Consider the following 26,916-nt stretch of genomic DNA (forward strand, 5'->3'; position numbering starts at 1 on the left):
TCCTATAGGTCAATTTGTTTCGAATAATTAAGCTTTTTATTGATATATGGGCTGTTAGGATAGGACAATATCTGGTGGAGATACACCAGTTTAAAACTCTGGAATCAGAGTTATCTTTTACAAAAAATCCCCTTTTATGCCCTTCTATCACTCCTATATATTAGACAATGTTATCACATCTCACATCTCCTCACATTTCTGTTTAACACAGTCTAAGTTTTGGCTATGAAAAGAATAGGCAGTGAGGTCGACAAAAATGTCTGGATGGATATTTATCCACACTCTGTGCTTATCCAGCAATATGCAGTTCAGCGGACCAAGACGCCTGGAAAGTTTGTGTATGAAAAACCTGATATGAGGGGCTGATGGCAAAAAAATTGAAAGAGAGAGAGATATAAAGAGGGATATTTAAAATGTAAACACAGGAAAACGTGTTGTCCCAGCACTCTCAACTGAAACCTGCTCAGACACAATAAATCACACCGAAGGCTGCACCACACACACCGCATCCCTTTTCATATTCTGTGTTATGATTGCACTTTATTTCCCTGTCATTGATCAACACGAAGTCACATGCTTATCTTGCGTTCAGCTCTATCAACACTGTCATCTTTAAGGGCTATTTTAAGACCTCGATATATCTCAATTGCGCCCGGCGCTCACACCGTGGCTGCTTCTGCTGATAAGGATATACAGGTATGACAGAACCCGGGATCGAATGATCGGACCGTTTGACTTTATTTATGTGTGGACGAGTGCCGATGTCTGCATACGTCGCATTTGGAGCATTTCAGACAGTAGCAATTCTTTATTGAGTTTTTATTTAGCCACTGGGCAAGTTGGCTACATCACAATGACCTTTTACGTGCTAATAAACTGTGTTGAACTGTTGATGACAATGTTTGGCTAATAAGACGCTGACAGGCTGCTGCTAGCATGCATTACTGAGCAGACTGGACAGATGCAAAAATAGTGCACACTTTGCCAGAGGGGACAGGGGATGAGCGAAGGGAACGAGGCGGTGACTAGGACACTTCCTTGGAGATGGGAAACTTGTGTCTTCACCGCGTCAGGGGTATAAATCTATATAATGCACACGGCTAAACAAGAGTCATTCTACACTATTTCGGCAGCCAGCGATAACAGGATTCCACAGTAAATACTGTCAACTTATCTTCAATTACTGAAAACAGGATGAATCACAATCTATACTGTTGAGGCCCAAACCCAGCTGTTTGGTTAAAATAATCAATATGGTTTATATTTGATCCAACCATAGGTCTGTTTCATGCTTCCGGGTTTTTGACTTCCGCATCGTTCAACGCAGGGTAAACGATGTTCTGGTTACAGCAGTATCCAAGTCTAACAAAAGTGTCTGGATTAAATGTCTAAATGTATTTAAATGTCTATGTTAATAGTGTAACAGCATTTTAAAGTAATTTCTTATAATACAGTGACGCGATCACGGTTAAATAACACGCAAGCTAGGGTGTATAAACTCAAAACACAAACGAATATTAGCAGTCTGAGTGCACAAAACGCACGGATATCAATTTTTATGTTTAATATAGACTAAAGACAGTACAGATAAACGTAAGTGGCTTTAAATGACACAAGTGCATTCTATTATAATAGGATTTAATCTGTAGGGCTAAATAGGCTTATGGGTTAAAACAACCCAGCATTGGTTTATTTACAACCCATCAGCTTTGTCCTTTTTAACCCAGCTTTTTTGGTGTTCTAATTATTGTGTCACAAAAAACAAACAAAGATTTTGGTACAACATGATGGTATTGACAGAATACAGAAGTAAATGACAGAATTAACATTTTGGGGTGAACTATCCCATTAAATTTTTGAAACCTTTGATACTTCGCCCCTCTTAAGTCTCCTTAATATCTTTAAGGGATACTTCACCCAAAACCAATTTTTTTTATAATTATTTACTCGCCGCCTTCTCATTTCAAACCTGTGTGACTTTCTTTCTTCTGGAAAAAAACACAATAGAGGATATTTTGCTGAATGCTGGTTAGAGAAACGTTGTGTTGAGAGACTGACTGAAGTGGGAACTGTCGGTCCCCGTGGACTTGCAGTGGTTTTGTGTCCATACAATAGAAGTCAATGGGGACCAACGGTTTTTGGTAACCAACATTCTTCAAGATACCTTCTTTTGTGTTTTACAGAAGAAAGAAGGTCACACAGGTTTAATATGATAAGCATATTTTCATTTTTGGTTGAACTATCCCATTAAGGAGGGCTATGCAAGCGCAATCTCAGAGCAATATATTGTAATTTTTCTCTTGCTGCTATGGTTGACCATTTTAATGAAAACCAAAATATACAGTATATGAGCTTTTTGTGTATTAAAAAAGTAAGGGCTTTTGGCCAAAATGCCTCACCCACGCTTTCCAGCGCTTTAGACAAGACACATCACAGTGCGGAAATGATCAAGTTTAAGTGAAAGCCCTGATCTTTAACACACACTCACATACGCACTAGGGTGGAAAGTGAGGCAGAAATCTTTCGGCCTAGCATATGGACTCTGGACACAATCTTATCAGGCCGTTCCCTACACTAAATCCCACGGCTGAATATTGAAAGTGGGCGGTGGGGGCCGTGACGATGTGGATAATAGTAGCAGACATCCCTCCCACAGTGATGCCAGAAGCCTTAGGAGAAATGTACAGATCTCACACCCGCAACAACAGAGCGAAGAGAGATGGAGACATAGAACAAACAAGCCTGCCACGTTACCAGATACAACGAGTGACTGGATTTGAATCTACGTCTTTATAACTTTGCATGTGTTTTATTATTTTCTGAGTTTTAGCCATATTTACTTAAGTTACTCTTAACTTCTGTGTGTCCTGATGTGCATGGGGTCACAGCTTACTTTTCCCCACTCAATGACCTCACGATTAACCATGACATGATTGCAAAGTCATAAGGGAAGACCAGAGGGAAGGAGGAAGTGACATTATATGTGTGGACACTGGACAGGTGGTGACATCTCACTTCTGACCTAAGAGGGTGAATGAAGATCTAAGCGTAGCTCCAACAAACAGATTTGTCACATTGGCGTAAAGGGTCTGTCTGTGATTGTTTGGGTGTGATGGTCTTGAAGCTTGTTCACATCTAGTCAGATACAATTATGAAGGAACAATCATTGCAGTTCAATTTTGCAGACTAATTATACTTCAAGTTCATTTTTTAAGTATACTTAAGTTTAGTTGAAGTATATTTTTAAGTATGTAGTAAGTATACTAATATCAAATGCATTAGGTATATAATTGAAAGTGTACTATGTGAATACTGCTTAGCACTAAATTGGCCTTTCTTTTTAGTTTATAAAAGAACACTTTTAAGTGTATTTTAAGTGTAAAAGCAGTAAACTTTTGATTACACAACTAATTTACAATTAAGATTTCATTTGTACTATAACTATACTCCAAGTAAACTTGTTGGTATACTGATAGTTTACTAGTTCAATACTTTCACCACTTTTAGTCTATGAAAGTGAAATGTTTTCCTACTAAACTATTAGTTAAGTAGTTTTACTGCAAGTGTACTTGTAGGTTTATCTTAATAGGGCAAGTATAGACCAAATATACTTAACTCAGTAAAATCAAGTAAATTTAAGTATTTTTCTGAGAAGTACAAAAGAACAAGACTAAAAGTACACTTGAATGAATTTCTTTTTAATAAAGAAAATATGGTAAGTTGACTAATAAACCGTTCATGTGTCCCATGGTGTGACAGCAAAAATATAGAAAGCAAACTGTTAATAATATATTATTTTATTTATATGTATAATATAAAATAGCACAAGAGATTTATCTTCATTGTTAGTTTTTGTAACATTTTTGCAGTCACACCAAAGGATACATGTACGATTTATTTGTCAACTACCCGTATACTGTTATTAGTGTTTTAAAAATAACCCTAACCCTTATTATAAAATATGTCCAAATAAAACTTTATAAGAAATATATGAATAAATCATAAATGTAAAATCCTGTATCCTACTGTATATGTGAAAAGTCCTCTAAACTCAAGGTAACTAGGCTTTTTCTACAGCGGATAGCAGAATATCACAAAGGATTGGCAGAAGAAAAATAAATGTGCATTCAATCATGATGCACACATCCACACACACATAGTTTCTTGACCCCCTATTCAGTTATAAATTGGGACCCCTAGGGTTCTCCATATGCTTAGCATGTATACCTGTAGGACATCAAACGCTCTCGCACACACTCAGTGATATTTAAAAATATCTTAGCTCTGCCATCCATCTTCATTAGCTGGTGGGACCAAGAGACAGCGCACATATTCTCAACAGTTAATAACATAAAAAGCACATCACAGGCCGCAGGGAAAAACCAGCACAAGAAAGAGAGAGCTATTAATATCCAGACAGGAACACATTAGTATGTACACCCATGTTCATATGCAGCATCTCACACTTACACACGCTACGCAGTCAGAAACACAACAGGAGAGGTGGCGTGACCTTCATCCATGCTCTTCAACATAATGAAGTTGTGTCTGGTACAATAGTGTACTGTATAAAAGAACAAGGTGTTCGATATCACATGTACTATAATAATGGCATAATATATTCAAGAAAGGGTGTCACTTAGCAGATGTTAGTTTCCATATTTAAACTTTAATTACTGATAATATCTCATTATAATGCAAATGAGAAATTTAAGCCTATTTCTGCTGAATCCTTCAGGGTAAGAAATGAACACTTTAAGTGGTTTTACGGTATTGAATCTTCTTCACGCATCTCTCAGTGAGTAATACATCTAGAGAATAGTGCGTTAGGTTTGCGTGTTATGGAAATATTAACCCTAATAATAGCAATTTACTTTTGTTTACCGTTCATTTTTTAAACCGCAGAGCTACCGCGTAATTAGAAAAAAAGAGAAATGAAAAGGCCGTCGTCCCGGGGAGAACGTGCATCAGAGACTGTTCTAGCAATTCTTTATTCCTCTTGTTGTCTATCGCCATCCCTCTCCGTTTTCTATGTCTCTTTTTTCTTCTCATTCTCATTTATATCTCAGTGGGGGAGTGAGGTTTGACTTGTCCACCAGTGCGGGCTGCGAGTTTGTGGGGGCATTCTCCCCGCTGGTTCATTATGTATGAGCGTCGTGGATCCGCACATCTGCGGCAGAAGTCTGCGAGATGCTATCTCAAATTTATCTCCCCAGATGCAGTTCAGGAGCGATTATACCACAAGCCAGAACACGTTCCGGAAAGGAGTCATTTCCTGCAGTACTTCTAAAGCGGGTCCACCCACGTAACTGACGTTCGTCTCACTGCCCGGCCTTTTAGTGACGCCAAAAACATGAAGATTTAAAGACAGGAAAATTAAAACACTGAATAAATTCAAAAGAAGTGTGAAAAGCCGGTGCTTTCACATTTATCGGTGCTTTTGAAATACACACCCTGACCAGGCCTGGATTAAGAATTCACGGGCGCACAACAAAGTCTTGAAATAGCCTGCAGGGTACTACGTGTAGGAAACACCTTTTTATACAGAATTACATTGACAAGTTTCAAACTATGATCACAACCTGAGGGACAATATCAACACCTGTACACATCCTCCATCATACATGATTTACACCACAACAATGCTTTCCTGGACCAGAAACAACAATATCAAGAGATTCCCCTGCATACTGTAACTCACTGGCATTTGCAAGCACACACTGCCTCACCTCTATTTTATAATTCAGTTCTATCAGATTCCTCCATAATTCACACACAAATACACCGGATTAACAAACCTGTTGTTAAGAGAAAAGAAGAACTTTATTAAGATAAATTATAGGATGTTCTTAAGAATATTGTTAAGTGTAATTCTCAAATATTTTCATATAAACATATTCATATTTTCTAAGAATGAAAGAGCATTCTTTGTCAATGATTATACTATAAGAGTCATTTGTCAATTTGTTTACACTTTATTTGTACATCGTTCTTATGTAAGCGTGTATGTGTGTGTTGTAAATGTGTTAAACGGTAGCATACTTATTTAGCCTATATGTTACGAGTCTGTGTAAATAAACATTTTGCAATGTATGTACTCTGGATTTTCTAATAACGAAGGCTTAAGATCGGGAAAGAATTGCCCGATCAACATTATATAAAAATTAATTATTGGCAAAGAAACACCACCAAATAAAAAAACTGTGATGGTATTCTAATTTAGCCTAGATTAAACTTCCAACAATATTCAGTTTATATTGTCAGTTCTGCACCAGTTTAGTGTACACTTCTGCTACTTACTTGCTGGTGGTTTTGATATACTTTTTTCTTTCCATGTAAGGTAAAGTGAAGATAATTTAAGGATACTCCACAGCAATTGGCTATATTGAAAATCGCCAAAGTTAGATACGGTCGACTAAGAACAAGATGCGAATGTAAACTGCAGAATTCTTGCAACTTCTCTTTCAGCTCTAGCACACATGAATTTACTTTCCCCTACAACATTCGTTCAGTTAAACAGCGACACTTCAAACGCTGCGTGAAGAGCCACAGGCCCTGTAGCGTATCTGTGCACGCTGAAGTGCAATAGAAGAAAACAAACTACAAAACAGAGCCGCAGATTTCAGCACGTGAACTCTCCATCCAATCACAGTCCACATCTGGCCTGAGAGCGAGTCGCATCACTCGGCACTTGTATTGTTCATTGTTTTTCTTCTGATAAGCTAGCTTCAAAAATACTACCTTGAAATGCCTATTACAGGTGCTGTCAGTGTCCCCGCAGCTGCTGCCAACCCGGGTATAAATGTCGCCTGCGCCTCTGACCTAAGATGTCGGTTAGTGTGAAAAGAAACAGGAGACAGAGACAGGAGAATCATACACCTGCTATCATTACTAAGCACAATATCTCATTCCTGCATTGTAATGGGGATTCAATTATTAACAGAAGGTTATGACTAAGCCCAGATGGAATCTGCAGACTTTTTCCATATATCCAGTGCTGCGTTTGGAGGGACATCTGTGAGATACTGCGCTGGTAAAGTGGTAAATTAGGATAACATGCCTCTTTTTGGTAGCTGAACGCATAGTGAAATTATCCTAAATATTTTAAAAACAAACACATAAAGCGTGGGTGATGTGAAGAAGTTTTTGACAGTGATGACAAATTGTTGAAATGAATAAAAAAAAGTTGAAAGCATATCTAGGGACCATAACATCACTATATTTATATGTTTCAAACTACTCAGAACACCTTAGCAACCGCACAGCAATTCCCCGGCAACCAGCACCGTTGCACTAAGACAGCATGCTTTCTATATCCAAGCATCACAAAAACAAACAACAGAGTTATTGTTATTGTACGGTTATTAGTGAGATGTTGCTATAGCGGTGACTGGCACATTGAAATTGTGTTGGCAAACAGCGGGCGCACTTTAAAGGCTTAAACTTGCAACAGCAGTTCGATATCGCCTCCCACGCAAACAGCAACATTTGCCTTACTAGTAAAGAGAAGCACTTATCAAGGAATCCTCCAGGCCTTGGGGGGATTGAAGAGAGCGATTTAGCCAGAGAAAAGAGAAGTCGGTGCCTTATCCATCCACACTAATCTGATCTCAGGTCTGAGGGCCCCTGTGTGCCATCTCTCTGTCAGAGCATTTCACCTGACTTTCTACATCAGGGAGCTTTTCTTCGATCGCTCAGGTGTGTGAATGTGACCGGCTCAAGTAAACTCTAATCTGTCTCTTTGACAAATGAATTTAGGTTCTAAATGAGACTGGTTTGTTGGAATGTGAGCAACTTTTCGTCTCTTGTTTTTGGTGAAGGGATGTTTGTGCAATGTTTGTTTGTAGGCCCGAGAGCTGGGACAAAAAAACAAGAAAGCGTTCAGAACAAAGAATCCAAATTCGATCCAAAAAAGGTGTAAGAAGAGAGAAAATATAGAAGGTGAAAATACAGGACGTGTGTGGGAGGGAGACATCAAGAGAAAAAGACATCTAAGTCAATGAGAAATGGCAATGACAAATGGTTCGATAATAAAGGCAAATGGTTTAGGAAGGAAATTAACATTTTATCAGGAATTTAGAGACATTCAAATTGAGAGGATCTTTTATCACTATCACAATAGCTTAATCTGTCTGGAAAAACTGTCTATGAAATACAGAACGAAATATCTGAAAAAGAGTTCACAGATTCAGATTATATCTGACAAATGAAATAAACCAATCTCATGAACGACTAACCGCTCAAACAAACAGAGATGTCTGGATAAACTACGTTCTAAACGCTCAGGACAACACAAGCTGTATTTCTGACAAATAAACATCAGAAAAATATTTTTTTTATTTTCATAAACACAACACAACAATTCTTAAATGCAACACAATCCATCAAACTCAAGAACACTGTGGATCAAGAAGCAAGGTAAAGTGTTCACCCAGAAATGACATTAGTGTTATTTTATTCGCCCTGTTCATTTCATGGTCTCCGTAGGGCCGCGCGTCAAGCTACGCCACATCACTGAAGATTAATGTCAAACTCTCAAATGCTGCTCTGTGTCACCAAAACACGTTTTCACCTCCTGGAAACTTGAATTCGCTCAATTAAAAAAGACAGCCATGCACCCAAACACCTATAAAGCGAGCACACATGCGCATAGACGGCACTGTCACTCACACGGTGGCTTTAAAGCCCTGCCACCCAAATATCTCCAGTCTTGTGCTCTTTGAAATGGTGAAAAACTGACATTTGAATGCTTCAACTCTAACATCACTCCATCACTCATCGCCATCTAACTCCTTTCCAGTTTCCCTGCTTCTGATGGGAGGAGAGAGTGAGTGAGTGAGAAAGTGTGCGTGTTGTGATGGTGTGTAAGCTGATAAATGACAGATCCAGGACAACCTATTTCAAATAGTTTGTAATTGGACGCACAATGTGAAATACAGTATGGCGCGAGAGATGCTTTTATCCAAGAGCCGATGCTTTTATCCAAAGCAAATTACAATGGGTTTGGAGTATTTGTGTATTTGTTTTAACAGTATCTATATGCCTCAAAACTGCCAATTCCTGCCAGTTTAGGAGTTAAATGGTTGTGTAAAACTCTATGGGGCATCTCGAAGTAGCCTTATAAGTGGATTTCAGGGTTAAAAATAAAATAATAAAAAGCTGTACTATTCTTCTGCTCATGAAAAACATGTCGTCTGATGCCAGGATGTAATTGTGGCTGTCAAAGGTTGTGATATTTTTGAAAGGTATTGTTTTTCCATTGTTTTGCTTTTTTTTTTAAAGGAAATGTTTATCAAGTTACTGAAATTTTTTTTATACTTTAAAATACAGTTTAATGTCATCAAACTCTTGAAGAAAAATATGCAGGTGATTTCTTAAGACATCTTTTTTTCCCTCAGCTGACACCTTCATTCTTTAAATCTCAAACTGAAGCTAAAATATATCAAAATGAACAGATATGTTCATAACCTAAAAAAGGAACAAAACTGAACTGTATTAAAATGAAAACTAATTTGGCCCCTTGCCGTTACATTTCTGAACGTGTCTTGTGTTATTGTGAAAATGTTAAGAAAAATCATGGCCCTTCTAGATAAGGACTCACTTTGTGTTCTATATCTCCAGCACAATAAAAGCTAATAATGTAAGATATAAATAAAAATGTAATATCATATGCTGCAGCCTGCGACATTGTTCATAATCACAGAAATTCTGTGAAGTCATGTCAAATTAGTCAAAGTCGTTTTCAAAGACGATTCAGCTAGTTTCTCATCACTTGCTGAGCAAGTCCCAAAGCGTGTGCTAACCCAAACAATCTGTGCTCTCTGTATCTGTCCTCATTAGTGAGCGGATTCACATTTCTGGCATTTTTCCCATCTTTCCGAGGTCGTGGCGTGCTGCAAAATCTTGTGACAGTTTATTCAATAATGTGATTTCAGAATGCATCACTCGTGTGGATGTAGTGGAGCATGATTTTGAAGGATCTGGTGGAGTACAGCTGGTAATAGTCTTAATTAGGAGAGATTTCATGAAGTCGAGAATATAACGGCACTTTTGGGATCTATGCGCCGCAGAACAGCACTTTCCAGATTGGAAGCGGTCTAAACTTCAAGCTCAAGCGAGGAGTCGGTTATATTGTGTAGTTGAACTATGGCCTTAAGCATAAGCATAAAGACGTGAAACAAGATGCTAGTTTTGTGTCTATTTCTAAAATCCTTTTCTATCTTGTTTGTCTTAAAGGTGTAGTTCACTCAAAATAAAGAAAACCTTTTGCTCACCTCAATGTTGCTCCAAGCAGGTGTGACTATGTTAAATATGACATATTCACAATTTGTCTGCAACAAAACAAAAGAAAGAAATGCAGACAGAAAGTCATAAAGGGTCGTAAAATGAGGGTGAATAAATTATAGATTTATTAAATTTTTGGGTTAACTATTGCTTTAAAACTGGTTTTACGGCAGATGATGCAAGTGAACCTTCACACACACGCAGATATCCACATTAATTACTTTTCTGCCTGATGGAAGATCATCCTTTCCCCGCCATAACTGTCTTTTCTCCCGTAATCTTCTAAATTTTCCGTCTCTCTCTCTGTCCATCTCTCCCACTCGTTCTCTCCCTCGCAAACCCATCTTACTTTTCTTGTCCAGCTTTCTTTCTCTTTTCTGTCCTTTGGATCTGTCATTGGTATAATCTTCAGTCAGACAGCGGGCAGGCCATTAAAATCAACTCGAGCTCTGTCATTGGTTGGCTCACGTCCTGTCTTTCCTCTTACTTGTTTCCTTGTCAACTACCATGACAGCGGCTGAAAATATTTTTAAGCAGACACGCACTTGCACAGACATTTCGGCGGCCTGTGGATGGAACTATGTGCTGGCACACACTTACTGTCATATGGCTAAACCAGCCCTGAAAAACACGCAATAACTGGGAGGTGGGAACTGAGCCCATAGATGCGCTAACTGTTCATTTAAATTAAAAACAACTCCTTTAAACATTCACACACGCAAATACTATCATCATGTGAGCTCAGAAACATGCAATTACTGTTTATTAAGGAAAATCTCTCACTGAGGCAAAATTTATCAATTTCACACCAATTGAATGCAGAGAAACAGATGGAAGCTAGTGAAAGAGAGAGAGAGATGCAAATTAAATTAATTGATATGAATATATTTAAAAATTATAAATTTTATAGTAAAAAATATACCTTTGATTTATACTACGTTTCTTTGGAAAGCCACAGTTTTTATTCTAGATTACATGTCCTCTGGAATTGAAAACACTCCCTTATAAGGGTTCTTTTTAAAAAACACATTATATAAACTAATCAAATATTTAATATTAATACTTGACTTCAATATATTCAGCCAATATCATTAGGAAACACCATGAAAGTATGTAATTTTATTATAACCTTTTTTTATTTGATTAAATAATTCATATATAGCTGTGCCATTTCGGCAAGCCATAATCGATCTGTGTTAAAATAACTTGAGCAACATTTCACAGATCATAACTAATCCTATTACAGTTATAATGCACAGAAAGAACAATAACTGACCACCATCATTGATGTGCAAAAACACGACATGATTCTACAGCGACATTACAAAGGCCGAATAAAATCAGAGTGGCAATTAAAAAACGAATTAAAACACCCAGCGATCAAAGCAATCTAAAATTATGTTATTATGAGCTACAGCAGAGCATTTCTGCTCTCTGGGTGCTTTGGAAATGTAGTCATGACTAGTCTAAGGCAATGATGAGGGCTGCTTACAGTAAACTGTAATAATCTATAAATGACAGAGACAAAAAATACAGTACACATTGGATTTAAAAACAGACGAAACATTATTTGCTTACAAGAACGGTAACTGTGGGATATACAGCACGACAGAAAAGCTGACCACCCTCCTTTCAACACACTGGACATATGGAGACATTAATGCTCTATCCTGTGAATCTGAACACACTCGTATTCCCCATTGATAATTAGGAACATGAATTAGCATCTGGATGGAATTTGCAATCATCCAAATGACCCAATTACGTTGTATAAAGAGCATGTTTTATTTTTGCTTAATGTGCCGACTGCCAGAGCCTTCAAACTAACAGGAAACAGAATCAGAAGGTTCAGCACTCAGCTGTGCAAGGATAAAGACTGAAAACTGGAATTTAGTAGAACTAACAGAATATTTAAACAGATTGTGATCCAATATGGAGTTCAGATGTTTAGACCAAAATAACTCACAATATCACGATATTGTCACGATATGTATCCGATTTTAAAAGATGCCGCTAAATTTCACAAACTGGACCTTGTTTATTTATCATTTATATTACAAAATATTTATAATATTGTTTACGAAACAAAATGGAGAAATGATTTACAACTTTACAGCATGTCGTCGATTAGCATAGAAAAAATAAATAGTACTTCTCACTGAATTTCATTCATTCACGAAAAGAAAATTACATTATGTTTGTTAAACATTGTCAATGCAATTTCATGATGTTTTCAAATATACCAAAGTAAAAATTGAGAAAAAACAGAAATACAGAGTATTAACTGACAGAAAAGAGACCCTAGGAATCAGAATGGTTGAACACAAGAAGAGGAGGTGCCAGTCAGAGCGATTTCACAGCTGGATGCGTCTATCCTCACATACACCTACACATCCGTCTGCGCTCCTCACCTTAGAAAAAAAGAAGAAAGATGTACCTGGATTTCACTTTAACATTGTTCCTGGAAATCCTGTGTGCATGTTATTGAATGGATTTGTGCGGGTGTGCACAGCAGGTGCATTTGTTCTGTGGTATTAAGGATTAATGCAGTTGTTCCGAGCCTCAATATTGTTCCTATTAATATCCTGTATACAGTATGTTTAAGATTAAATGCAAAGCACAGATTGGAATAAATCGGTTCGAGGGAGCAATGAGCATTTCGAAAATCCATTAAACCTAAAGCCTCTAGAACTGCAAACCAGCATTTATATAGTGCTTCATATCACAATAGAGTATACAAAGATTATGCACATATTACACAGAAAATCTGATGTTTGTATTGGCTTGGCTTCTGGGACTTTTTGTGATCTGAATCATTTAATCTTTATTGAATCATTTCTTTTCTCAGAGCATCTTTCCCTCATCATCTTATAAACATCAGTCACAAAAAGGCTTAAATGTACAATTTCATGACTATGTGATAAATCGAGGATTGTGAGTTGATACTACCAAAACATAAACTTGAATAGAAAAAGATTAGGTTTATAGAGCATCTACAGATAATAAAACCCACCAACCATTGACAGGAACAACAATAAAGTTCCCAAACAAGGTCGATGCCTCCCCAACACACACATTGTGTGGACATACTGTAGAGATCCAACACATAACAGAACGTCTAACTATTAACCTTCTGACAGATGCTCAGCCTTCACAACCTTTCCATCCATTAACACACTCATCTTGTCTCACACTGAGAAAGAAAAAAAACACACAGTCAATGGACATAGATCAGTGAAAAGACAGCTTTGATGAAGGTTAAAGATAGAGACCAAAAGGTAGAAAAAGAAAAGAATCACTCATTTCCCAAAGAGGCTTGACACGGTCTCTCAAGGAGCTCTTGTAGGTGCCATTGCGGTCACTCCATGCAGCTATAAAACACTCCAATTACACAAACCACAAGGCTTGAGGGTCCTCGTGGTTGGCGGACATCAGTTTGATGGACCACTCGCTGTGTTTGGATGGCTTGCTGAGATGAGTGTGGCCATCATTAGAAGAGACTTCATAAAGTGCCCAAAAAGCATGTTCACATCTACTAATGGTCACAATACTATTGTTTTCTCTTCTTAAAGGTCCAGTGTACGAAATTTAGCGACATCTAGCGGTGAATTACATTCATCAGCTCACTCCACCCCTCCCTTTCGGAGCACTACGGTGGCTGAAGCAGAACAAAGATGTCGTTGCGTTTCAGCTTCTTTGCCGAAGGATATAACGTATTCACAAAACGCGCTCTTTAGAGCAATTTGTCTGTTTAGGGCTACTGTAGAAACAACATGGCAAATTCCATGTAAGGGGACCCACAATGTATGTAGAAATAGCTCATTGTAAGGTAATAAAAACATAACGCTCCATTATGTAAGACCCTTATACACCTCTGAAATGTGAAGCCCTAAAAAAACAGCTGAAAGGAGTTTAACATGCAGCGTTTTGTACCATTTAATACGTACATTTCCTTTAGAAAATCAGACAAATCTACATTAAAAATATTGTGGCATTGGCAAATCAGCACTACTCCGGAAAGATTTCCACTGACAGACTCTTCGTAATATAATTGTAGCAATTGTCGAAAATAAAATAATTCTTCCGGATGGTTTTGGCATTTTTTGTGATCTGTTGTCACACACAGAAAAATGCAGTGGTGATGGTTCTTGACATGGGTTTCACAACTGATGTGTAGAACTACAGGATCTATTCCAGACAGCCTAACATCCCGCTGTGTGTCCAACTGGGATTTAATTTTACTGCACTCGTCCCTTTCCCCAAGGACAGTTCTCTAAAAACGATTTAAAGTATTGTTAAAATACCACGGAGGTACCCACTGACTTGCATTGGTTTTGTGTCCATTCAATTGAAGTGAAGTGAAGGTTTGAAAGAGGGTGAGTAACTGATGACAGAATTTAAATTTTTAGGTGATTTGTCCCTTTTAAATCTAGAATTTTTGTGGGGATTGATGTGTGTGTTGACTATTTGTTTGTCCAACCAACAGCAAAAAGGCAGATTTTTGGCCATTTGATGATGATAGTTGTGCAAAAATGGCACTCTGTACCTTTGAAAGCATGAAGCAGAATTTATTATCGTTCACTTTAAGGCTAGCAAAAAAAATGACACCTGCCTGCAGGTCCTACCGCCTTACTTTCCAACCATTCTCTCGTTCCGCCACACTTTTGTCTCTGTCCTCAGTTGATGTACTACAGTGACATTTACCTTCCCATTCCCTGCCTCGTTTTTCAAACATACACGATTTCCCCCTGGCGTATCTCCGTTTTCAGCTGGCTGAATGGACATACACATATTCCTTGCTCAGTGTAGCTGTGTAAAATTTTCTTCTCCCTTTAAATGTCACATTCTACAACTCCGACACACAAAACAATCAGTGTGAGACAAAGACCAGCATGTCTACCCTCTGTTGGCTCAAACACAAAATCCAATTTCCAATTTTTGGAATGTTGTACACATGTACAGGTGAAGGGTTTTTGTTAAAATAGTTATTAATTAACTTTAAAATGCATAATTAACTACAGGCACAAACAAGTTACAGTATTATTTGGTAAACATATTGAAGAGTGTAAACACTTCCAAGCTTTAAGCCGGTCAACTAGCAAAGCCAAGGGTGTGAGTTTGGGGCAAGACTGACCAATTGCAGATGAAGTAGCTAAAGTCTGGTTTCCAAGAGTGGTTGAGAAACCTGTTTGATGCTCATTAAGTTCACATCCTTGCCTGCATCTCACCTGTAAAAAATCCATTTGATTTTCCAAACGAGAGAGCAATAGAAAGATAAAAGCATAAACATTTATTTCCCTCAAAGTTATCCATATTTATGGCACCTAGAGAATACAAAGTAATACAAGTTTGGACACAGTGGAACTGTAAGCTCATCCTTGCAGAATTCAGGCCGAATTGCTGGATTTTGTATTCAGGACAGCTTTTCCCCCAAAACCACTTACACTTCTGTACCTCTCCTACAGGCATCAAAAAAAGAATAGGCATCACTCCCGTCCAAATGTTTTAAAAAAGAAAAATGGGTACACGCGCAGATACGGGGGCCGGGTTTGGCATGATGCGGTGGCGTGCCAGGCTTTGATGCTGGCATGTGGCGTGGGGTGGGATTGCCCTGAGACGTGGTGGATTCAAGGGGATAAGTGGCTATCTCAAAGGCCCAGATACCTCACGGTATAAATGAAAGTCGGGCAACAATCTGAAACACAGACCAGCTTGTACAAGAGAGAACAAGAGAACAGGAAATAAGTCGAGTTTTAAGATAAAAATGTGTTCAAACTGAGTCGACCACACAATGTTTAAATATGCGTCGAAAACAGAAAATAGATCTACATAATGCAGAACCTTTTTTTTGCCTTCTTGATATTGTGTGTTTGCTCTAAATTGGGTCACAATTTAGACTTTTAAAAATAATGTCTGGACCAAATAGCAATTGTTTTCTTGTACAATAAAATGTTTAACACAATTCAATATAGTAAAGGACAAGAGTTCAAATAAGAGATGCACTGATATATCGTCCAAGAATCGGTTTGGTTATTGGCCCATAGTTTAAAAACAGCCACAAATCCTTTCAATCAAAAGAGGACAGAAAAATGTTTTGAATTTGTGTTCCATGTATAGAAAATGTTAAGAAACATAACCAGATTGATGTTCAATATTAATAATCATTATATAAATTAATAACATTGGGAATGTAAAGAAATATTCATTTAATTTATGAATTAGAATTGAGTTCACGCAAGCTAAAAGAACCACCCAAGTATCGTATAACTCTGAATAATTGGTTTTGGTTTAAAAATGTCGTATCAGTGCATCTCCAGTTACAATAGTTTTCCAATAATTCTTATAAAAAAGTATATTCCTGTATGTGTATTACTATATAAATGATACATAAAAATGTATATTAATTCATTACAGTAATACATTTTCTTATTTATAAATCTCACACTAATATTTACAAACATAAAATGATGTACTAATATTATGTAGCTAAGTGTTAAATAATATTTTAAAAGGACGTAAGATGGAATTAAGTGTTTTGAAAATTAATTGACAATCAGAAATTTGACAAATATCTGATTTATTGTCCAGCCCTAATAGAAAATGGGAGTTTTTGATAAGCTGTGAAATTGTTTTGACCCTGTTTCTGCCATTTTCCGCCCTGACACACTTTAATTTAAGCGGTGTGTGTGTGTGTGTAAACTGTAATTGATAGATGAAGGCTTTACAGAAAGCTCTATCCTGATTAGCAGTGTTTCGGCTCTGCGAAGTTAATGAATAGACATTACAGCGGGATCAATGGCGTCTCTCTCGCAGCCTCCATACGAACACACCTAATGAAAAGGGATTACACTCTTCAAATCAAGGCCTCTCTTTCTTCCTTCCTCTCATCCACATGTCTCTACTGTCTCCTCTTGCTTTTCCCGATACGTTTTTCTCACTTCACTCTAGGAGAAAAAACTGAAAAATTAAGTTTTCCCTCAGATAAGTCTCATTTTCTCATTATGTGGAGCATAGCCTCTACAGCATAACATAGACATGGGACGTTAACACCAGGGGCTCTGGATACAGAAAATGTAATACAAATCTATACTGTGTGGTGGCATGCGTCATTGTACCATTCGCGCACTGAATCCGTTTTCTTGTGTTAAATGAGGCGAATGAGAAATGAGGACAAGTATGTGTGTGCTGTGCCTCTGGTCGACCGATGTTGGTAAAGTCTTAAGCATAAGCCATTCCGAGCTACAACGTTTTTTCCAATCCTTGGCAATTTACAAGCAGAAATGTGCACATAATCCAGCTCTGTATATCAGACACCAGCGGCCTGTTGTCACTGTCGGGCCATCTTGGATCTGAGGCTTGACATCATGACCATTTGTATCTCTTCTCACGAGCTGGAGTTAAAAACCGAAGCTTTAAACGTCATGTTAGACCTGTCACAGTGTTATTACTTAGATTTAGCTCTAAAAATATGAACAATCTCTTTTTTCAATGATACATGTCACAAAGTCTTATTTAAGTTCAAAACGTTTTAAACCCATCAGTTGCGAGGGCTCTTAAATGATTAGTCGCAACTAATCGTATGCAAATTAAAAGTTTCTGTTTACATGATATATGTGGGTGTACTGTATATAATAATTATGTATAATACACATTTGTATATTTACAGTGGCGATCGGTGCCTAATCTTAAGGGCCAGCAGTAATTAAAAATTTGTGTTCAGTACATCATGTGTGTGCGGCGTCATGTCAAAATTCGTGAAAACCTATTTTGACATGACGCCACATACACATGACGGGCTACATACATGTTTGCCCGAGCTTCACATTACTGCTTCCCCTGAAGAGGAGGCACCGGTTGCCACTATATTTATAAATAGTCTTATTAGATATAAATGCAAATATTTAATACAAAAAATATTATTTTTCTTAGAATTATTCATGCATGTGTATTTATAGACTATATACACATAATTATTATAAACAGCACACACACATATATTATGTAGCCTATAACAAAAATATTTATTTGGCGATTGGTCCGTACTTTAATCTGTAGCTGACTAATATTCCTAGATCTATTTTTAACTCCCTCTCACAAAATTCATGAATTACTATCACTTCTTGATTTGTGTATGTTGTCTTTGTAAGGATGTTATCCGACCCATCCATTTGACATTATTTTGACGGCAACATATGTCTTCTCTCTGCTGGCATAAAAACAGAGCTGACATTTATGCTGACAGCTTTTGCTATTAAAATTGCTAATCATATATCTGGATTAGTAAAACGTTTACAAATTCACAGAATTACTGTTGATCGCCAATATTAAAATCAATTCAATCGTTTTATTTAGCGCGGCTTTGCCTTTGTTTTTGGTATGCCAAAGATAAATAAGGTAATAATACAAGCACACGATGATAAAGAAACAGACGGCGTCTCACTTCCTGCTGACAGGGGCAGGAAATTGAGTTTGTCCAGAACAAAAGGAGAGAGAGTGAGATGGAGGGAGAGAAACAAGGAGATTCAGTGTTGCTTCTCATTAAAGCGGACAGTCATTGATATGCACACGATCGCCTCGGCTCGTCCATCTGCAGTGGCTGCTGCGCTACTCGCTCAGACCTGAGGAAAAAATTAAAGAAGCCTTTATGTTTTATCTGTCTCGCAGCTGAAAGGAAGGAGAGACACGTACTGACAGACGTGCGCTGAGGGTCGCTGACACGTCGCCGGCGTCAGCCTTTCAATTAGTATCTCGGCAACAAGACGTCGGCTGTCTCGCAGGGATAAAGTCAAGCCAAAACACAGTTCATAAAAATACGAAATTCACTCGATATCATCCAAAAGAGAAACAACCGATTTAACTCGCTTTGGAGCCAAAACAGCCTCTAACTCACCAGACAATAAAGACTCCATTCACTTTAATGAAGAATCAAAGGCATCTAGATTCGCTTTCTTTATTCAGTGATAACGAGATAGAGGCTATTTTATATAATTACACTAATAGAAGTGTATTGTTAATACAGCTCTTGCTAAGAAATAGAGCACAAATACATATGACACTCATTTAAACAATTGCAAATGATCGTTTTACATTTTGGTAAAGTTATGGCCAAGTCCTATAGGCTACCAGTTTCACTGTTTCAAAACTACAACAATTTTACGAATATGGTTCTTTTTATTGTTCCAAATATTCCTTATAATATATTGTGTTTATGTTTAATTAGGCTACTGAGATGTTTATAAAAATGACATATTTCCGAGCTGTAAACTACTATGTAGCCGTGGCACCTTTGCTCAAATGGACAGTTCACCCAAAAATGAAAATTCTGTTATGAATTACTCATCCTTAAGTTGTTCCAAACCTGTATAAAATATTTTGTTCTTTTGAATACAAAGAAAGATATTTGGATATCTACCATTATATAATTTTTCATTCATCCAAATATCTTTATTTGTGTTCAACAGAACAAAGAAATGTACACCTGTTTGGAACTACGTGGGGTAGAATTACATTTTTAGGTGGAGTATCCCTTTAATGTTACTGTGTCATACCGGTCCATGCCTAAGTCCTATGCTTCTTATACCTACTACAATTTCAAATTTGTTTTTGAGAGATCATAAGTGGCTACTGGCTCACTTCAAACTGAGATGGGACATGAGACACATTAGTGGATAATGTGAAAGTCTATGGTTTTTGCTTATAATGCACAGGGACCCAGGTTAAAATCCTAACCACATATATACATTTCCATTCAACCATAACTGATAATCTTGCATACATCAAGGGAAATAATTATTTGATCCCCTTTTGTAAGTTTGCCAGCTTACTAGAAAAATGGGGATCTATAATTTTTATGGTAGGTTTATTTTAACTGATAGAAACCGAATATCAACCAAACAATCTGGGAAAAAATGTATATAAATGTTATTAATTGATTTGCATTTCAGTCAGTGAATATATTTGATCCCCTACCAACCAGGAAGAATTCTGGCTCCACAGATTGGTTATGTGCCTATATGGACCACAGATTAGTCCTTTAAGAAAGTACTCCTAATAGCTTGCGTTTATTTGGAAATAGAAGAAATACAAAATAACTATCAATGTACCTTGGTCTCAAGCTCTGTGCAAGATTTCCCCAATGGGGTAAAGATGATCATGAGAAAGGTTAAAGATCAGCCCAGAACTACACGGAAGAGGCTTGTTAATGATTTCAAGACAGCTGGGACCACAGTTAGCAAGCAAACCATTGGTAACACGCTATGCCACAATAGATTGAAATCCTGAAGCACCCGCAAGGTCTCCTGCTCAAGAAGACCCGCCTGGCTCGTCTGAAGTTTGACAATGAACATCAAAATGATTCAGAAAAGGCTTTGGAGAAAGTGCTGTGAGACCAAAACTGACTTTTTTGGAGGGAGAGAAATGCTGACTATGACCCCAAGAATACCATCCCTAAAGAGAGACACAGTGTTGGAAACATTATGCTTTAGGGCTTTTTCTCTGCTGCAGGGACATGATGACTTTACCGCATTGAGGGGCTGAGGGACAGGCCCATGTTTTGTAAAATATTGGGCAAGAACCTCCTCCACTTAACTAGATCACTGAAGATGGGTCGCGGATGTGCCTTTAACATGACAAAGACCCAAAACATACTGCCAGGACAACCAAAGAGTGACTTAAGGAGAAGGACATTAAGCCAGTTTCTAGACCCTAGTCCTATAGAAAATCTGGAGGAGTGGACTAAAAGGTATCCTGACACATGTGCAAACCTGGTGACAAACTATCAGAAATGTCTTACCTCTGTGCTTGCCAACAGAATTTCTCCACCAAGTACAAAGTTATGTTTTGCTCAGGGATCAAATACATATTTCACTGTTTGAAATGCAAATCAATTTATAACCTTTATATAACATTTTCCCCCTGATTAAAAATATTATTTCCCTCACTGTAGGTTGTACTGTATGTAAAATAGCAGTTTTATCCTAAAACATTTTCAATTTCATATATTTAATGATATTATAGCGGTTTAATTGAAGTCAGACCTAATACTTCCAGGTGGCCGTGCCAAACAACTGGCCTTGAGATAAACAGGAAGCCTTACAAACAGTTTGTTATAGACCTGCTGGTGCCGTATGGCCCACAATCACCCAACAAGTGTCTAAAAAATATAAGCATCCATTTGTGATATTTCAATCTTCCTGTCATCCTTATCCCCACCTGTTTTCCTTCCCACCTCTCTCTCGCTCTCTCTGTCAGTCTGTTGTCTTTTTATCTCTGTATGGATCTTTTCCCTTTGTCAATCTGCACTACATTAGTCTCAGCGTGTGTGTGTCCACTTTCCTCACGTCATTTATTCGTTGTGTCACCGCTGCCTACACACACTCCAGCTTTCTTTCTCAGTTGTTCGAATCTCCTCCTGTGTAAAAGCACAATGTAGCTTGAGTTATGACTTCTTTAATGATGGATGCTCTCAGGTGAAGCAGGAATACAAACTAAAAGGTGAAAGCGAGCATGCGAGCGAGCAAAGTTAATTGTGTGTTTAGGGCATGAAAAGGGTGACCAACAACAATGAATTATGGCAACAACAAAAAAAACACGTAATATACGGGTTTCAGAAGGAGAGTGATATCAAATTTGGATAAAGAAATGTAACATTAAAATTATGACTCCACCTTAATAAAAGCAGCCACCTTAAAGCTTAGCCTAGAGAATGAGTATGTTGGGTTATATTCTATATTATATCATATTGCATTATACCCGTATATACTGTGTAGATTATACAAAGGAAAAACGAGAATGGGAAGGGAAACAGGAGAGGTGACCGGAAGGTTGCCTCCCGTAACGTAGAGGGATTTCTGCAGCCGCTGTAATGTGATAAGAGAGAAAATCAAAGAGGGACATTATGGAAGAGCGAATGAAAAAGGCGAATAAAGGACAATGGATACAAAAATAAGAAGGCGAAGAGCTAAAGATGTGTGTGCAGCTGTACAGACTACGCAACACTACAAGTGATCTAAAGTTCACCAAAAAATGATAATTCTGTCATCGTTCACTCACCCTCTTGTTATTTTAAACTTGTATGACCTCTTTGTTCTGCAAAACACGAAAAAATATATTTTAAAGAATGTTGGTAACTAAAAAAGGGCGGTACTCATTCACTTCTATTATATGGACACAAATCCAATGCAAGTTTGATTCCACATTCTTTGAAATAGGTCCCAAATGCATAACAGGTCCCAATATCTACAGTTTTTGGCAGACACTTTTATCTTAAAGCACTGCATACACTTTAACACTTTATGCGCGTTCCCTGTGAATTGCGCCCGTGACCCTGTGATTGTTAGCGCCACACTTTATCACAAGATTTCAAACTAGTTGAAAACCAGGCAAAAAAGAAAAGATGAACATTAAAGATACAGTTTGTAATATTTTTGCAAAAATCGCAGAATGCTGGAAATCAGACTAGAGGCTGTTTTATGATTGGCTTAGGTGCCTCACATGACTCATGTTAGCCGCTACGCTTTCTCCAGACCTTTAATCTCCCTAATAACACAGTTTCTGGCATTACCTTCGGTTTCCGCTTTTACTCCCGTAGAAACATTGACAACACAGTCTTGTGGACAAATGTGAAAGTATTCGTTTGTAGCATCTTTCAAGCAATTATCTTGTTTTGGGCAGTCGTTATGGGAGCACGATTATTCTTTACTGTTTGCAGCTGATTCTGTCAATAAAGACATTTTTAATAGACAGAGATGCTGATATTGTTCTGTAAGAAAACGTATGATTATTATATCGATCAACAAGGTTAGTCTTATTGTTTGCATGTCTTTTTCTAAAAGAATGTCATGTATATATTTATTGAAAAAGCAGTAATCGTTTTAAGATCAAATAACAAAATAGTAATAAATGCATTTGAAATCATATGAATGACGCCTAATTCATTATAATGAAATAAAATCACGTCATCAAACGCAACATTTATAAAACTTTATAACTTCACATCATCCATAAACGTGATTTCTCATTCACGTCTGATTGATTATGAGCAGTCGAGTTGAAGACGCCAGTGACAGTGTGAAAGAAGAACGCAATGAACACGTCCAGCGGCACTGGCATATGTTCCATTTAAAGCACTTTTTAAAACGTTTCTTTCAATGGCCGACACAACTCTCTTTCTCCAGATAAAACAGACAATTTTTGTTTCACAGCGCACAGCTGCAGAGGCCCGGCCCACTAGTTAGCAAAGGCTAAATTGACTCGCGCCAACCCATCAACAAATGTGAGATAAAATTAACATTTACCATGACGACCTAATTGCTATTGAGCGGAAGTTTCAATTACGACGTTACCTTAGGGCGCATTTAAATCGTAAATTAGGCGATGAATAAAATACCACATTTCAGCGAATCAATCCGATTTTATTGCTGGTAAAATAATGATCTTTGCCCGGGGGTTGAAAGAAAACCTTTACGGTTCGAATCATTGGAAATAGCTAATGGGGCCAGCATTTCTTGCCAAAAGGTGCTGTCATGTTGTTAGGGCCGTGTCAGGGTGTTCTTAATCAGTGCTCTGTTTAACCATCCTGTAACCTGAACTGATATACTTAAATGTATTTTCATTTGTAAGTGCAGCCCCAGGGAGAAAAGGCAGAGGACGTGCTTTGACCTTTTCTTTAAGCGTTAATAATCAAATACACCTTATTCGTGCTTGCCAGTTCATCCTGTGAATCACGTGTGTGCATACCAGGCTGAGCTGAGAGAGCAAAAGAGAGAGAGAGAGAGAGAGAGAAATAGATAAGCAGACACGCTGTCTAAAAGAGTTATTCAGATGCAATAAAGCATGGTAATACGGCCTGGTTTGGCTCTAGTCCATTTTCATAATCAAATCAAGAGAATCCTATCAGACAAATTCAATTCCTAGTTGCAGCAATAGAGCTGTGTATTCAGCATTCATTTTCAGAAGAATAAACTTCATTTCACTGGCCAAAGACTGTAGTTTCGTTTACATTGTTGGAATGCTGTTATAAATTGTAAGCAAATTGAGCATGTGGGATAGAAAGTGTCAGAGAAACAGTCGCGTGTCAAACAGAAAGGCAAACATTTAAACGGGAAGGATTGTTTATGTTATCTGAGGCCGTTTCACACCGCATTAGGCGTCCGGGTGCGATGTGAAACAAAGCTCGGTTGGAAAGGTCATCTGTCAAGTATGTATACTGAGGGGATCGGCGTGAGCTTCAGTCAACACAATGACGCGTGTTGACGCATGTACAAATATGCGTATTAAGAAATTGATGATTTGAAGGATGTGGAATGTCTGCTTGCTGTAATACAAAGCGTCCGTCTGTATAATGAAGCTAAATATAAACTTCTTTTTAGTGCAGAAAATTCACAAATGGGTCTCTTCATTTGGTTTTAGTTTCAACCTATGCACAGACCATTATCTACATTAACAAACATAAAAATGAGGTCATCATTTATCGACCCAAATCTGTATTGACTATTTCTTCTTTGAAAGAATATATTTTGAGAAATGAGTTTTGTGTCCATACAATGGAAGTCAATGGGGGCCAATGTTGTTTGGCTTCCAACAATCTTCAAAATATATTTGTTTGTGTTCTGCATAAAAATTCAGAAAGTTTACATATGGGTGAGTAAGCGATGAAAGAATTGTATTATTGAATGAACTATTTCTCTAACATTTTGGCAACTAAAAAAGAGAAAAAGTGCAAGTTTCATACCACGCTCAGCCTCTTAAACAGTGCTTCAAATTAAAAGTCACTAACTAATATAATGTGCATTTTTAGAATAGCATAGAATAGAATGAAATAGCCTAATTAACATTTAAAAGGAACTGTTGGAGGAAAAACCCTTCCCGGTTTAAAAAGTCACTAAATAGAAGCTAGAGCAAAAATAGACAGACCAAAAGAAATTATGTTATATGTGGGTTCAGTGGTACATCACGTTCTGCTGTTGTGCATTTATTAAAATTTCGACTGTTCACAATTCTCCATTTTACTTAGTTTTAATATTTAAATTTGGGTACAATATTTACTATAAGTACTATAGATCACATCATCTCTCGAGTTTAGAGTCAATATCAATCTCACTCTGCAACTAAATGACTCACACTTTCCATCTCCTTCGAAACTCTCCCCACTGTGTTACACCTCCAAATCTCCATTTCTCTCTCATTCCCATTTCAATTCAACATCAAAGAGCTGAATCAACGCTGAGCCAACGTTCACTTTCACTACAGCGCCCTTCATCGCAACCTTACCCTCAAGAACATTTTCATAACATTCTTATTCTCTCTCTCTCTCTCTCTATCAGACATGCATTCTTCAACAGTTTTTTTATTTTCTGTTGTTTTCTGCATTTTATCATTCACATGCACACACGGAACTGCTCATGTATGTGTTTGTTTTCTCTCCAACCGTTACCTCCATTGATTTTCTTTTGTAAAAGTATAACCTTGAATGTGGGATCTATATACGTATTCAGGGATGGCTGTAGATAGAGGTTGTATCTTTAGTTATCTGCAGCTCATCTGGTAAAGCATGCATGGCGCTTGCAAGGTCATGGTACATTTATGCTGATCTAAGCTGGTCTCTTTAATAGAGAACGCTCTCTTTATCTCATTTAGTCATCTCTGCTGTCTGTTCCACAGGCTGTGGTCTGGAGGTTCTCCTGGTGCTGTGCGGTTTAGAGCTGACCCAGACGTGTCCACATCACTGCATCTGCTACGACTCCCCCAGCACGGTGAGCTGCCAGGCCCACAACTTCCAGGTGGTTCCAGAGGAAATCCCAGCCGAAAGCGAGCGGGTCTTTCTTCAGAACAACAAGATCCAGCGACTGCTCCAGGGCCATTTCAGCCCCACCACAGTCATGCTTTGGCTGTACTCCAACAACATCTCATACATCCAGCCCTCTACGTTCATGGGCTTCACCCGACTGGAGGAGCTCGACCTGGGAGACAACCGTCACCTCCAGTCTTTGGCATCTGACACTTTTCAGGGCCTGACCCGACTCCATGCCCTACATCTATACCACTGTGGCCTAATCACTCTGCCCGCTGGGTTATTCGATGGACTTCATAACCTGCAGTACCTCTATTTACAGGTATGTGTGGCATTTGCAATATCTTTGTAACACATCAGGCTTTTCTGAATGATGGGAGCACCCAGGAACTAGTCAAACTGTTTGGTTACTTTTAAAGTATTTAAAGGAATATTTCACCCCAAAAATAAAAATGATGTCAACAATCCACAAGTTGTTTCACACCAGTATAAATGTATTTGTTCTGTTGAATACAAAATAATATATTTTAAAGAATGTGGGAAACTACACAGTTCTGGGGCACCATTGACTACCATATCAGATTTTTTTCCACATAGCTTCCAACAACAACATTTATATAGGTTTGAAATAACTTTTTTACAGAATTTACATTTTTGGGTGAACTATCCCTTTAAAATAATTGTGTCCGTTCTACCAGAAGACTTTGTATAAATATATATCATTTTAGGTCCTCCTCTGCCAAATTGAATGTGAATTAATAAAACGCTTGGCTTGGCACAGTTGTGCTGACACTTCTTACTATACAAAACCCTTTTGATGACAACAAAAAGTGCCCTTTTGT

At 37.8% G+C, this 26,916-nt stretch overlaps 1 protein-coding gene across 1 annotated transcript in view; it reads left to right on the forward strand.

Annotated features, from left to right (window-relative positions):
* The window catches only part of rtn4rl1a (reticulon 4 receptor-like 1a), a 73,084-nt gene that overhangs the window by 42,948 nt on the left and 3,220 nt on the right, over positions 1-26,916 (forward strand). Inside the window, exon 2 of the mRNA XM_079448943.1 lies at positions 25,945-26,396. Coding sequence (XP_079305069.1) covers positions 25,945-26,396 — 452 coding nt within the window. The remainder of the gene's footprint in view (positions 1-25,944; positions 26,397-26,916) is intronic.

This window comes from Barbatula barbatula, assembly GCF_947034865.1.
Source record: "Barbatula barbatula genome assembly, chromosome: 24".
NCBI classification, from domain to species: Eukaryota; Metazoa; Chordata; class Actinopteri; order Cypriniformes; family Nemacheilidae; genus Barbatula; species Barbatula barbatula.